The 14855-nt window shown below is 37.3% G+C and overlaps 1 protein-coding gene across 5 annotated transcripts in view; it reads right to left on the minus strand.

The window, feature by feature from the left end:
* SMG1 (SMG1 nonsense mediated mRNA decay associated PI3K related kinase) overlaps positions 1 to 14855 on the minus strand; it is a 96542-nt gene that overhangs the window by 43282 nt on the left and 38405 nt on the right. For all 5 annotated transcript variants that reach the window (XM_082362365.1, XM_082362364.1, XM_082362367.1 and 2 more), the window contains 14 exons: positions 13593 to 13694; positions 11861 to 12130; positions 10206 to 10336; positions 9536 to 9697; positions 8976 to 9094; positions 8423 to 8510; positions 8231 to 8332; positions 7694 to 7834; positions 6908 to 7107; positions 6317 to 6513; positions 5989 to 6150; positions 4676 to 4830; positions 2812 to 2954; positions 2462 to 2663 (listed from right to left, as the gene is read on the minus strand). In XM_082362365.1, the coding sequence (XP_082218491.1) occupies positions 2462 to 2663; positions 2812 to 2954; positions 4676 to 4830; positions 5989 to 6150; positions 6317 to 6513; positions 6908 to 7107; positions 7694 to 7834; positions 8231 to 8332; positions 8423 to 8510; positions 8976 to 9094; positions 9536 to 9697; positions 10206 to 10336; positions 11861 to 12130; positions 13593 to 13694 (2174 nt within the window). The remainder of the gene's footprint in view (positions 1 to 2461; positions 2664 to 2811; positions 2955 to 4675; positions 4831 to 5988; positions 6151 to 6316; positions 6514 to 6907; positions 7108 to 7693; positions 7835 to 8230; positions 8333 to 8422; positions 8511 to 8975; positions 9095 to 9535; positions 9698 to 10205; positions 10337 to 11860; positions 12131 to 13592; positions 13695 to 14855) is intronic.

Here is a 14855-nt window from a genome sequence, read left to right on the forward strand (position 1 = left end):
GCTCACCTAAAGCGTAAGCCCCAGTAGGTCTCCTATTATCTCAATCTGATATCCTACTCCTGCCTTCTTTCATTGTTGGCCTCCCTCCTTCTCTCCCTTTTCCACTGTTTCCTGGAACCCGTTTCTCTTCTTTCAAAGGATTTTTCCTTCCCTTCTCCTCACCTCACCTGAAAATGGTACACCTCTGGAACTCCTTCCGATAGTCTGTAGCTTCAACACCAGGATGAGGGCCTTACCCTCCTAGCAACCCACTGCTACTTCCAGATCTTTCACTCTGTTCCCATTCCTATTACAGCTGTTCTCCGACCAACAAGATGACTTACAGTTTCTCAATTTCCCTCTTTTCCATTAATCTCTCATCTTTTCCTGTCCCTCTCACTATGTCACCTCCCTTACATTTCCAGCACTGAATACAGCACTGGAAATGTACATCACTTGACTGTACCTGCTTCTACCTTAAAAAACCCCAAGCTGGGATCAACGCAACCACCAGCTTCTCAGGTGAGCCATAATCACTTGGCACTAATGAACTGTCTTGGTGTGGTGACCAACACACTTATCATTCCTGCCACCACAGAAACGGCAGGTCTGCTGTGTCCCCACTATGCTCTACAGTGCCCTTGCACTTTCAGCTAATGACTGACACCTCAGAAAAGAAACAAACACAGACTTTCATTTTCTCTACCTTTACCCCCCAATCCACATGCAGTCCCCAAACTGTATGTATCCAACTTTAACTGCTTTCCTTGAGGTACAGGAAAGGTGGAGTCCAGTTAATCCTTCAATCACTGTTCTTTACCCTGCTTCTTCAACCTGTCTTCTTATGGCTCCTTCCCCTAGGCTTAAAAGAACATTTAATCTCTCCAATATTTACAATAAACACACAGTACTCTGTTCCAGCCACAGCGTTCTTTCCTTGACTTCATTACCCAATTAACCTAACTAAAACTTTTCATTTTCAAGCTTCTCCACCACTCCACAGTATTCAACCTGGCTGCTTCTCCTTCTCTCTCTACAAAGCTCTTCTTGCTCAAAGTCTATGAAGTTCCCGACAAGGATGACTATTCCTGTCTGGTTCTTCTGCATCTCCAACATTGCCTTCCTCAGTGTCCTTGTGTTTTCTTCAGCGGCTTCTTCTCCCATCCCTTAACAAAGATGCTCAAAAGGACTCTGACCATGGCCCTCTTTCTTTTTCACTCACTCTTCTCCAGAGCATTATCTGTGGTTTGGTGGTTTATGAAGGCTCTGGAGTATAAAGAGTGAAAAAGAAAGAGGGCCTGTAATTATCACCTATACACTAATGATTCCCCAAATCTCTCTCAAGCTTAGGGTTTTCACCTTAGTTCCAAATCCAACTCTTAACTGCTTACTGAAACAATCTTGTCTGCATGTTTCACGTACCTTAAACATACTTCATTGTTCTCTGTGTTCCTACTTCAATTAATAGCATCTGTTTTCCTCCCTCTACCTTTGCCCCACAGATAGATGGTCTACGTGCGTCCACCCTGGCCCTTTACCTCCAGTCTCCTGACAACCCAGCAGAGTGAGCCAGTAAGTCCAATCATGATATGCCTCTCTTACTCAAATCCCACCTAAGATTTTCCACCTTATTGGGAGTCAAAGTCTTTTTCAGAGTTCCCACCTACTTCTCTACCCTTATCTCCTATTATTCACTCTGCTCCAACCACAGTGGCTTCCCAGGCATTTCCAGAACACTCCAAGCCTATCATCCTTGCATCAGGTCTGTTTCAAGTCTGTGCTCAAATGACATCCTGATGGCATTCCCCTAGTCTGTGTGTCTCCTCCTCACTAGAAGGTCAGCTCCTCAAGGGTTAGAATTTGTGTCTGTCGTACACAGTGCTACACCCCAGTGGCTGGCACTCAGTACGAGCTCAGTGCAGAAACTACCCACTAATTCATTTACTCACTACAAGCTGAGCTCCTTGATGGTGAGGACAGCTAATGACCCTTATCATCCCAGCCAAGTGTCTGGGACACAGCCTGTACTCAAATTTCGAATTAAGAGATTAATAAATGCACAGAGGAATAAGGGAAAAACAAAAAACAAAAAATGGAGTTTAATTTACAAATGTCATAAACTCTGGCCTCTTTATAATAAATGTTTTTGAGATATTCACACCTAATTTAGAAACAAAGTCATCAAACATTATCCTTTCTAAAGCAGTGACAAATTTCTCTTTATCTTCATTATGATTTTAGAACAGCCTCTGAGAATCAATACCAAATGACTGTTTCAACATAGAAATCTGTCTTCCCATTGCATGAATACCCTCCTCACCTCTAATGTTGGTTTTTCATTGTAGTCATTTTTAGAATGGCAGTATTATTAGAACTATAACCATCTTGCCATAGTAAATACGGACAATTTTAATATTTTTCTGCCATAAAAGAAGACTTTAAAGTTACTGAAAATTTGTTTAATGGGGTAAGAAATCCTTACTTTATGTAGTTGAAATCAGCTTTTAGGTTGAGAGAAGTACTGCTGGTACTCTTTTTCAAGTCATGGATAGCATTCTGCCATTCCTGTACAGCAGCCCAATCAGCAATTGAAATGTAGCACTCACACGCTTTATTTCCCAAATAATTTATAACCTCAGGAGAAGAGTCAGTTGGTTTGGACAGCACAGTTTTTCTGGATTCACCTGAGTGAAAGTATTTCATAAAATAGAGAGAGAGAGACCCAAAGCGGTTATAAATATTTCAAAGAGCAGAGAAATCTAAAAATATACAGTAAGATCATGAGCACAAACTATTTGACTACAACTTTTTATTTAAACCCTGAATGCTCACCATTCAAAGAATGTTTGGGGCTGGCACTGTTACGCCCAGCATTAGCCAATGTGAGAACAGATTTGTCGAAGCTGGAAATGCAGCAATCAACACCAGTCATGGCACACAGGTGCTCCTGGTACTCCACAGAGGCCTTTTCAAACCTTCAACACAAGTTCAAACAGTCTTATTTTTTAATTATCCACATATTTCATTTCTAAAAAAACTGGAAAGAATGAGTTAATCAATTGAGCTGAGACAATGAGTTGATTATTCTGTGTGGGGCTGAGCAGGCACAAAATTAGATCTCTTCCTCACAAAAAATGAAAATAAGTTCAAAAGTCGTTAAATGTTTAAGAGACAGTATAAAATAACTAACAGAATATATCAGTATTTAATCTCAATGTGTGCAAAGACTAAATAGAAAAATAAACACAAGAAAAAAAATACATAAAGTTAACAGATCTAATGACATCATAATTTGAAACTTCTGGGCATCCAAAAAAAAAAGGGACTTCCCTGGTGGCACAGTGGTTAAGAATCTGCCTGCCAATGCAAGAGACACAGGTTGGAGCCCTGGTCGGGGAAGATCCCACATGCCGCGGAGCAACTAAGCCCGTGCTCTAGAGCCCGTGAGCCACAACTACTGAGCCTGCGTGCCACAACTACTGAAGCCCGCACACCTAGAGCCCGTGCCCCGCAACAAGAGAAGCCACTGCAATGAGAAGCCCGCGCACTGCAGCGAAGAGTAACCCCCGCTCACCGCAACTAGAAAAAGCCCCCACACAGCAACGAAGACCCAACACAGCCAAAAATAAAAATAAATAAATAAATAAATTTATTTTTTTAAAAACATGAACATTAAAAACAAATTACCAATCAAGAAGTTAGATAGCATCAATAATCTTGATGTATGATAAAATCTCACAGATCAATAACGAAAAAACCGAGAGGCCACAAAGACATAATCTATGTTTTTAAAAATCACAAATGGTCAATAACATATGGGGAAAGTTCTATTATTAATAAAGAAATGTAAATTAAACATTTTCACTAATATGGTGGCAGGGTTCTTGTTTCTCAGCAGCCCTCTATTCACAAACGTGCAGGGAAGGTGTTACTCTATTGTTAGAGATACAAATTGGAACCATCTTTTATGTAGGGTAAATTAGCAATAGTCTGTATCATAAGCCTTATGGTCTATAGCCTTTCTTCTAGTAAATCAACTTGTAGGAATGCATTCAAAGAAAACAATCACAAACATGAGCAAAGAATTAAGTGCCATGGTGCATTAAGATTAGTAAAAACATCATAAATAACCTTGCTGTCCAACAATAAGGAACGTTCAATTATGGTGCATTCCCAAAAAAAAGAAGAAAAAAATGTGTTGTTAAAAATCACATCGTAGAATATTTAACACGGCAAAATATTTTTTAAAATATTGCTGAGTAGGAAAAGCAAAATCATGAGACCAGCAGAAACACTGCTATTTCTGTGAAGAGGATAAAAAACTACATACAAGAGAAAAAAGAACTAGAAAGAAGGCATATATGTACACCAAAACTAACAGTTACCACTAAGAGATGGAATTATGAGCCATTCTTTTATTTTCCCTACATTTTCCAGATTTGGTCAAACTTACATAAGCATACACAGAGGCACTGAATGAGTTTACCTAGAGCAATGAGTTTGAACATTTAGTGCACAGAGCTAATGAGCAAGAACTCTGGCCATAAAGGGCAATTTGTATCAGACTCTGACATGAAAGGTTATCAATTAAGAATCAACATTAAGTGTAATCAACATTTAATTACAATGTTAGTCAGTAATACAAAAAAATTTAAATAGAGAAACCCTATCACCCATTTTCTTCCTTCCAACTTACCTCCCTTCAGCCTGTTGGGCCACTGAATTAATCCAGAGAAGATTTTTTCCAACGACCGAAGATGACCAGGCAGCAATTCCCTGTATAGCTTCAGGACAATGAAGTTCACACAGTGCTTCTACCACCATCATGATAGTTACTTCCAATTCATTCCCCTGAGAGTGGCATTCAGAAAAATCAATCACAGACCTCAATACCTTCAAAATTCAAATCTCTACTAAATTTATAACTACCAATCACATTCTAAAGCCTGAAGTCAAATTTATTTAACAATTATTTTTACAACAATGAAACTGCATTATTGGAATTACCTAAAATGTTACACATAATGTAGATACAAAGGAGGGTGGTGGTGATGGACCTTAACAGCACATGCGTGTTAGTCTTTACAAAACAAACTTACTTAAACATTTAAACTGTGGCGTCTTTGGGAGTAACACGTGAAGTAAATATAAAACAAAAATTAAATAACCATGAATTAAAGAATGCTTAATTTTATGTCTTTGAATATTGATTGCCTACTGACATTACCTTAACTAGTAAACATGTGCAATTTTTGGATTCCACTTATTTAGTGACCCTACTTGAAAGCCAGCACATTTCCCTACATTATAACATTATTAGTATTATACTTTTACATCTATTATAAAATTATTACACTTTCCTATACATTATATAATCATTATAAATTATTATAAAAATTCTTTCTTCTATACACAAATTTCTTAGAATTACCTTTAAAGTTCTAACCCTTAAGCATAAGTAATGAATATTTTCATTCTAAGTAAAAAATATGAATAGGTGACCCTGGAAGTTACTGCCTGTATAAAAATACTGGATCAAAAGCTTTAAAAATGAATAGAATCGGGCTTCCCTGGTGGCGCAGTGGTTGGGAATCCACCTGCCAATGCAGGGGACACAGGTTCGAGCCCTGGTCTGGGAAGATCCCACATACTGCGGAGCAGCTAAGCCCATGTGCCACAGCTGCTGAGCCTGCGCTCTGGAGGCCACGAGCCACAACTACTGAAGCCCACGTGCCTAGAGCCCATGCTCCGCAACAGGAGAGGCCACCACAGCGAAGAGTGGTCCCAGCTCTCAGCAACTAGAGAGGACCTGCACGCAGCAGCGAAGACCCAATGCAGCCAAAAATTAAATAAATGAATAAATAAATTTATTTTTTTAAAAGTTCATTAAAAAAAAAATGAATAGAACCTTTAACTTCTTTTATCCATAGATTAGATCATAGCAAAGGAATTAGGCCCAAATTTTTCTAATTAACAGATTTAATTAACTCCACACACACACCACTTTACCTGAGATGAATTTGTCTTCATTTCTGTAAGCAAGTCGAAGCCATGTCTCACTGTCACAGCAGGCTGTCCTGCCAACAATCCAACCCTCATGATGGAGAGTCGGATCCGAGTCAGCCAGTCTTGACAAGTTTGGCGATTGGTATAGAAAAAAGTCCTAATGACCTTTAGACGAGAAAGAAGAGCTCAGGACTGGTTCAAATTACAGGCAGAGATGTCTCAAATACACACAAAGCATATACACAAGTCTACTGATTTCAGCTCTGCACGCACACACTGCCAGGTTTGACCACGAAACTGACCAAGCAACATTCAGCCCACTGAAACCAACCTTGGGAGGTGATGTTAATGCATTGGCGCATCCCTCATATGCATTATACATTAACTTCTCCAGGTTTTCCAGATACTGCAGAAGAAGCACAAGTCTAAGCTGGTTGCTACTGTGGCCTTCATCATTGTCTGCAGTTGTCCACTGACTAACATCTTGATCGGGGTTTAATGTGTGAGCTGCAAGACTTCTAATGATACCTGAAACCAAAAATAGCATTCCAAATTTAAAAGGAATCTTCAGAGATTCTAGAAGTTCTTAGAGATAATTTCACAAATACACATTTATCAACTATCCTCTGTATAGCCATCATTTAAAAACAAAAGTCCCAACAAGATCTTCTCCATTTTTAGAGGAAAAAAACATCTTCTCCACACAAATCCCCTAAATTTGTGAACAAAAACACATACAACATGATTATTTAGTAAAAGCTTATTCTAACAAACATATCTAAAAGATTAACTGATAAAAGTACTAAAGGAAAAAATCGTATACTCTCAAATTTTTGCTTTAACAAGATAAGAAATCCATTATTTCTTAATGTAAGCTTGAAAGTATTTACATCACAAAGTTTGAAACAATGTAGTCAATTACCTTCAATTGTCTGGAAGGTATCCTGAGCTCTGCCCAGTGGGGTTCTCAACTTAGACAGGACAGTGAACTGTGCTGCTTCCCAAATAGCCCACTGCCAAAGGACAGCATCTGTCTTTAGTAGATTGCGGGGAATTGTTGATTGGTCACGTTTATCCAGTCTCTGGCAGCTATAGAACAATCTTTCTAACCAATTGTCCTTCCTGGGAAAAGTAGTTTCATATTTAACAGACAATGACAATTTCATTTCAAAAAAAGACAAAAACAAAAAACAAACTGCAAGGGAAATGGGAGTAGGGGACTACAATCTTCCCTACTTGAAAAAGGCAAACATGTAAAATTGGGAAGCATTATGTCCCCACCTCTCATTTTAAAGAGGTCTTTTACGGTTGAAATAGGATGGGGTATGGTATGGACAGATTATTAGGGTCAAAGGCTCATGACAATTTGGCTATCAGGATAAAACATTAATTGCAACTAAAAATCTCCAGAATGCCTACGCCCCCAGGCCCCTCCCCAAAGCACTGATGACTAGGTCAGATCAGTTAATTGTCAACTACATTTCACCATCACTGCCAGTTGCAAAGCCCATTTTTATTTCTTCAGATGCCATCTTCAAAGCAATTCCTCCTACTACTGAAAACTTAAGACAACCCATTTGAGAAGAATATTACTTTCTACTCTGCCACCCCTGACATATTTTCTCCTCAAAACTGGGCACAGGGTTAAGATATTCATGTATATTTAAATTACTTTTCCCAGATGAAAGAGTCAAAGAAATAATCTTACCCTGTTCTATGAGAGTTCCCATACAAAATAAAACTAATAACATCGGAGAAATCTTGTGGGTGGAATGTGTTACTTGGTGCCTTACTCATGTGACTTCTTAATGCTAAAGAAATTTCTTGAATTTCTGTGTGGTTGTTATTGCTGTAGACAGAAAATAAAGTCATTGTTACGCAAAATGTTTTAGTTAAAAAGTTAGTTCATACTGTAAATGAATCATTTCCCTGCTAACTAAATTTGAAAGTAAAAACTGATAAAATTAAGACTTAAAAAAAATACATACAGAAATGTTACAACTTTGAAATTTAAGGTTCTTAAAGCACCAAAATTGACCTAATTTAAAACTATAAAAGAATACAATTTAGTTTTATGAATAATAACTACTGAGAAACATATTTTGGCATTATAAGTATTATTCTGTAGCAATTATCATCTCTTCAGTCACTGAGAAGTGCCATACAAGATGTGATATTAATTCACTAATAGGCAATTTGTCTTTTCCTGAACTAAACATTGTGGGATGTCTTTGCACCAACATACCTCAAGACAACATCTAAAGGAATTGACTTCAATAGCTTTCCAAATGCTTGTCGAATACGAGTTCCACTATGGACTAGCTGAACACGGCAAACATCAACACACCTACAAAAAAATGAAATAGATAATACAAGTGTGGAATATTTCCAAGGATCAAAAGGGCCAGGGTCAAAATAATGGATCTTTAATCCATACCTCTGTAAAAGATCGTCTGGTAAGGAAGAGGACAAAGCATGTAGACTGCTGCATGCTTGTAGACAGATATTCACATCTTCGACAAGAGCTATTAAAAATTTAAAGACACTTTCAGCTTGCCAGAAGAAATTATATGCCACTATGTCATAATTTTCTGAACCCATTCATTTCAATAAACAATGAGTGCCTACTATGGATGAGGGGCTGCTCCTGCCTGGAACCATCACTGGCAGTAACATTTGGGAAAATGATACTCTCAACAAAACCCACTCAGGGTGACTAGTCTTCACCCCAATCTTTCTCTGAAGGAAACTTTAAAAGTACATGGAATGTATAAACAATTACATAAGCTTAAAAATGTGACAATCACTTAAAAACAACTTGTTTTTCACATATTAAGAATGGCAAAATTAAAACAGATTATGCATTTGTCATTAAAATGGGGATGATACATTTCCAGTCATGAAAAGCACTCAAGTGACTATCTTTCTGCCATTAACAAAGATCTCTTTTAAGCACTGATTAACAAAATTAAATAATGTCAGATTCTTACTGTTGGCTAAAAGGCCTTTGCAAAATTTATGGAAAGATGGAAGAGAGAATAAAGGTGCATATGTTTCAGACTTCCTCATTAAAACAGCCACTTCCAAAGCCCAGGTCATTAATAGTTTCCTGAAACACAAAATATACAGTTTATTTCACATTTTAAAAAAATAGAAAAACAACTTGAAAAACCTATTCTTTTTACATTAGTTTTCTTTTGGTCTTTTAAATACCTCAAGCGATAAGAAACAAATATTAAAACTATAGAAATTCCTTTGGCAAAACTGTCTTTTAAGAAAATCTCCCCAAACTAGCATAAATTGTAGCAAAAATTATTTTTAAATCTCTATAAATACATTCATCTATAAAATATTGCAGGAGGGGGAGGTTTCATGTAATTCTTTCAGGAAAGAACAAGAAATTCTAGATTAAATAATAAAACAAAAATTTAAAGTGTTTCAATAATGAAGAAGTTGCTCTACCCATTCAAATGACAGTCTTCATTTCTTTTTCTCAAATTACGAAGCCAAATTAACAAAAGTTAGAAACAGTATTATAAGTATTAGTTACCTTGTGTCCTGGTTAAGATTATCTTTCTTAAGCAATATTCCCAGGAGATTTAATATAATTGAGAAATGTTTTTTTGTAGCTGTAGTTACAGTACTAATCACCGCTCCATCAAACAAGGATGGGGACGAGGAACTAAGACTACTAGATATAAAGTGGTCATGCCTGGAAGACAAAATTTGGATCATCTTTTCATCTCTCATTTTAAAAAAAAAAAGGCAATTCCAAAGTTAAGTCAATACATATTTTTTAAAATGTACTCTAGGGACTTCCTTGGTGGCGCAGTGGTTAAGAATCCGCCTGCCAATGCAGGGGACACGGGTTCTATCCCTGGTTGGGGAAGATCCCACATGCCACAGAGCAACTAAGCCCTTGCGCCACAACTACTGAGCCTGCACTCTAGAGCCCGCGAGCCGCAACTACTGAGCCCGAGTGCCACAACTTCTGAAGCCCGTGCTCCACAACAAGAGAAGCCACCGCAATAAGAAGCCCACTCACAACAAAGAGTAGCCCCCGCTCGGCACTAGAGAAAGCCCGCACACAGCAACGAAGACACAACACAGCCGAAAATAAATAAATAAATTTATAAAATAAATGTATACTCTAAAGGGCCCATCTTCCCTTTTAAAAAAAAAATTTTTGTTTTCTTAAGAAGTATATGTAAATACATTACCTGGTACAATGAGAATACAATGTGTAGAGCACTGCGTACTGAATGGCAGGGAAGTGAACAGCCAGGTCGCCATGCACAATCATCAGATTCTTACTAAGGAGTGCAAAGACAGTTGGAGACAGCGCCCACATCTGATGACGTACAAAAGAAAGTAAATGTATGGCTCCTCCAAGACATACATGAGCATACAAAAAGTTTATCCTTCAAAATATGTCTACACATTTTTAAAAATTAAAATTGACAGATTTAAATTTGGAAACAAGCTAGTACACTAAACCTGGGATCAGCAAATATTTCTTGTGAAGATGAGAGTTAAATATCTCAGCCTTTGCAGGCCACATGACACCTCTGGTACAACGTCCAACTCCTCAACTCTGCCACTGCAGAGAGAAAAGTTACAGACAAAAAAACAGGAATGAAAGTGGCTATGTTTCAATAAAAATTCTTTACAAAAGAGGTGATGTTTGGTGATGGTTGCACAATTCTGTGAGTATACTAAAAATCATTGAATTGCATACTTTAAATGAGTATAATGTACGTGAATTATATCTCAATATTTTTTTTAAAAAAGAAAGAAAAAAAAAAAACACGTAGTAGGCTAGATTTGGTCCATGGACTGTAATTTGCTGATCCTTGGTCTAAACAAAGCCCTTGCACCCTTCAGTGTAGTAGATCATATTTCCTCAGTTTTCCATGCACTTCAAATGGCAAGTTGCCCTGTCCAGTGAGAAAAAACGCACACCCTGCCACTCTAAGCCTTTTCCATCCTTCCCTTTCTTTCCATTGCTAAGATACTCCTTTCCACCTGACTGCCCTGTCCCCACTCCCTCTCGTTTCCAGAGTGCAGGATGTAAACCTCAAATCTGAGCACAATGCGAATTTCTCAACAACCAAATTTTAGAATGCAAAGAAAGGAAGAATCTACCGTAGCCTAGCAGTGAGGCAAAGAGCAGCTATGGAGGGACACAGGGCAATCTGATCTAACAATATGGAAAGCATGCAAATATAAACATCAAATCTTGACTCTTCCCTCCCTTCTCTCTTAGACTACATTATCCCCTTAATTATATCCCATTACTTTTCATTATAAATGTTTTTCAATCCTGCGAGGTCCAATAGGAGGGAGAAATATACTAACCACAGCAATAATTATAAATGAAAAGCATGGTCACTTCAAATTTCTTACAGGAATAAAATCTTTATTCTTTTTCCAAAAGAATATATGAATGTTCCTAGACAAAAGTAGGTAGTCAAAAAATAAGGACCATATGCAAGCACTAACTCTAGTGGGAAGAAGGAAAAGAGTACCAGGGGAAGAAGGGGTTGCATATTAAAAGAACTATACAAACTTGCCCTGTGGAAAATGTTGACAAATTTTTCTAAAAGCATGCTAGAGTAAATAGGAGAAAGCATTAAAATACATTTTGTAAAAAATAAAACAAATATAAGAAACTTATCAAGGAAAGCAAGAGCTAAACATAATGGCAAGAAAATATTCCTGTCAATTTTAATTATCCAGGCATGTCCAAAATATGGCCGTTTGATCTATGTGATTCTGTAGACACACTGCCTTGATAGGTAAATGAAATATGTAAACATGCAATAAGAAGAGGCTGAAATGGGATAAAACAAAGTCATTACAAGTAAATACTCACCCCAATCAGTGAGTTTTTAGCATTTCCAATTGTAGTCAGAGCACTGAGGTCAAATATAACTACAAATTTTGCATTGTCTACATTGAATACATGATTCTTAAAAGCCTCATGTTTTATTTCGGAACAGGCATCAGGAAGTTGTAGACTATGTAACAGGTTGTTTAGGGCACAAGTCATTTCTCCCAAAATTAATTTATAGGCAGTCTCCAGAACAGGAATATTCTTCAGGCCGAGCACTGCTTGATAAACAGCATGGGCTACAGCAACAACCTTAAAAAAAGAATTCAGGAAAGTGATAATTAAATGGAAAGTATATTACTATCTGCATAATGATGATGATGCAAATCAGTTTAAGACTGATAAATTCACTGTCCAAAACATCAAAGACCTTAATTTTTAAAAAAGCAATTTAGGAAACCTACATAGTATCAGTAAGCATTTAAAATCTATAAAGCTTTATTAAAAAAAAGGGTCCTCTAAATTAAAAATGACAATGTGAAATTTCTTAAAAGTCCTTTTTTTAAAATCTAGGAACAATAAATGCTGGAGAGGGTGTGGAGGAAAGGGAACACTCTTGCACTGTTGGTGGGAATGTAAATTGATACAGCCACTATGGAGAACAGTATGGAGGTTCCTTAAAAAACTACAAATAGAACTACCATACGACCCAGCAATCCCACTACTGGGCATATACCCTGAGAAAACCATAGTTCAAAAAGAGTCATGTACCAAAATGTTCATTGCAGCTCTATTTACAATAGCCAGGACATGGAAGCAACCTAAGTGTCCATCATCGGATGAATGGATAAAGAAGATGTGGCACATATATACAATGGAATATTACTCAGCCATAAAAAGAAATGAAATGGAGGTATTTGTAATGAGGTGGATGGAGTTAGAGTCTGTCATACAGAGTGAAGTAAGTCAGAAAGAGAAAAACAAATACAGTATGCTAACACATATATATGGAATCTAAGGGGAAAAAAAGGCCATGAAGAACCTAGTGGCAAGACAGGAATAAAGACACAGACCTACTAGAGAATGGACTTGAGGATATGGGGAGGGGGAGGGGTGAGAAGTGACAGGGTGAGAGAGTGTCATGGACATATATACACTACCAAATGTAAAATAGATAGCTAGTGGGAAGCAGCCGCATAGCACAGGGAGATCAGCTCGGTGCTTTGTGACCACCTAGAGGGGTGGGATGGGGAGGGTGGGAGGGAGGAAGATGCAAGAGGGAAGAGATATGGGAACATATGTATATGTATAACTGATTCACTTTGTTATAAAGCAGAAACTAACACACCATTGTAAAGCAATTATACTTCAATAAAGATGTATAAAAAAAAAAGTCCTTTTTTTTTTTCAAGCCAGTATCAAAACACATACAAACAGCATTTTATTAAGATAGGTTTTCCTACATCTACTTAGAAAGTCTGTAGTGGCTTTGACTGGGAGTCGGTTAAGAAGCTAACGATGAAGTTTTATTTACAACATATACACGACATTTTGATAAAACAAATTTAATAAAATCTGAAAAAACTATCTGCATATCACTCATCAAGGTATACAGTATGAAAATCAAATATTAAGTTAAGTGAATCATTATAATTTCTATATTCTAAATCAAATATTTATCATTCTGATTTCATTTATGTAGCTTACTAAGGAACATGAGTCAAACTCTTCAATGATCTAAGTTTATCAAAAGTCTGATCAATGAATCACTTACCTCTTTTTCTTTATGGTAACGCAAAAATAGTAGTTTAGATGATGGTATAAATAGTTTTTCTACAAATGATGATGGCAGTTTTGTATTTATCTGTTCAACAATCTAAAAGAATAAAATAAGAAATGAGCTATCAATTCACAAAAGAACATGGAGGAATCTTAAATGCATATTTCTAAGGGAAAAAAAAAAACAATATGAAAAGGCTGCGTACTGTATGATTCTAACTATATGACACTCTGGAAAAGGCAAAACTATAGGGGCTTCCCTGGTGGCGCAGTGGTTAAGAATCCACCTGCCAATGCAGGGGACATGGGTTCGAGCCCTGGTCCGGGAAGATCCCACATGCCGCAGAGCAACTAAGCCCGTGTGTCACAACTACTGAGCCTGCACTCTAGAGCCCGCAAGTCACAACTATTGAGTCCACGTGCCACAACTACTGAAGCCCGCGTGCCTAGAGCCCATGCTCCACAACAGGACAAGTCACCACAATGAGAAGCCCGCGCACAACAACGAAGACCCAGTGCAGCCAAAAATAAATAAATTAAATTTAAAAAAAACAAAAACAAAAAAACTATAGAGACAGTAAAAAGATCAGTGGTTGCCAGCCAGAGAGGGGAGAGAATAGATGGAACACAAGGGATTTTTAGGGCACTGAAACCCTTCTGCATGATACTGTAATGGTGAATACATGGCATTATACATTTGTCAAAACCCATAGAATGTACAATACGGAGAGTGAACCCTAAAGTAAACTATGGACTTTAATTAATAATGATGTGTCAATTTGGCTCATCAGTCGTAATAAAAGTACCACACTAAAACAAGATATTAATAATAGTAATAGAGGAAACTATTGGGGGAAGAGGTTATATGGGAACTCTGTACATTCTGCTTAATTTTTCTGTAAACCTAAAAACTGCTCTGAAAAATAATCTATTAAAGAAAAAAGTAATATATCTAAGCTATATGTTTAGGCCTTAACAGTGACATTAAAATGTTTAGATACCGAAATAGGATACATGTATTTACACTTAAACATGGGTTTTTTTTTCACATTGGCAAAGGGAAGTGTAACTATGGCAGAAATGTTTAGCAGAATGTCATCTAGAATTTGCTTTGAAATAATCCAGTTGGGGATGCAGGGATGGCAAGGAGGAGGCAGAGAGTAGGAGGCTTAGGTGAAACCAGATGGGCCATGTGCTTCTAATTATAGAAACTGAGTATTAAGTATGCAGAGATTCATTATACTACTCTACTTTTTTT

The sequence above is a fragment of the Balaenoptera borealis genome (assembly GCF_965194805.1).
Source record: "Balaenoptera borealis genome assembly, chromosome: 16".
Lineage (NCBI taxonomy): Eukaryota > Metazoa > Chordata > Mammalia > Artiodactyla > Balaenopteridae > Balaenoptera > Balaenoptera borealis.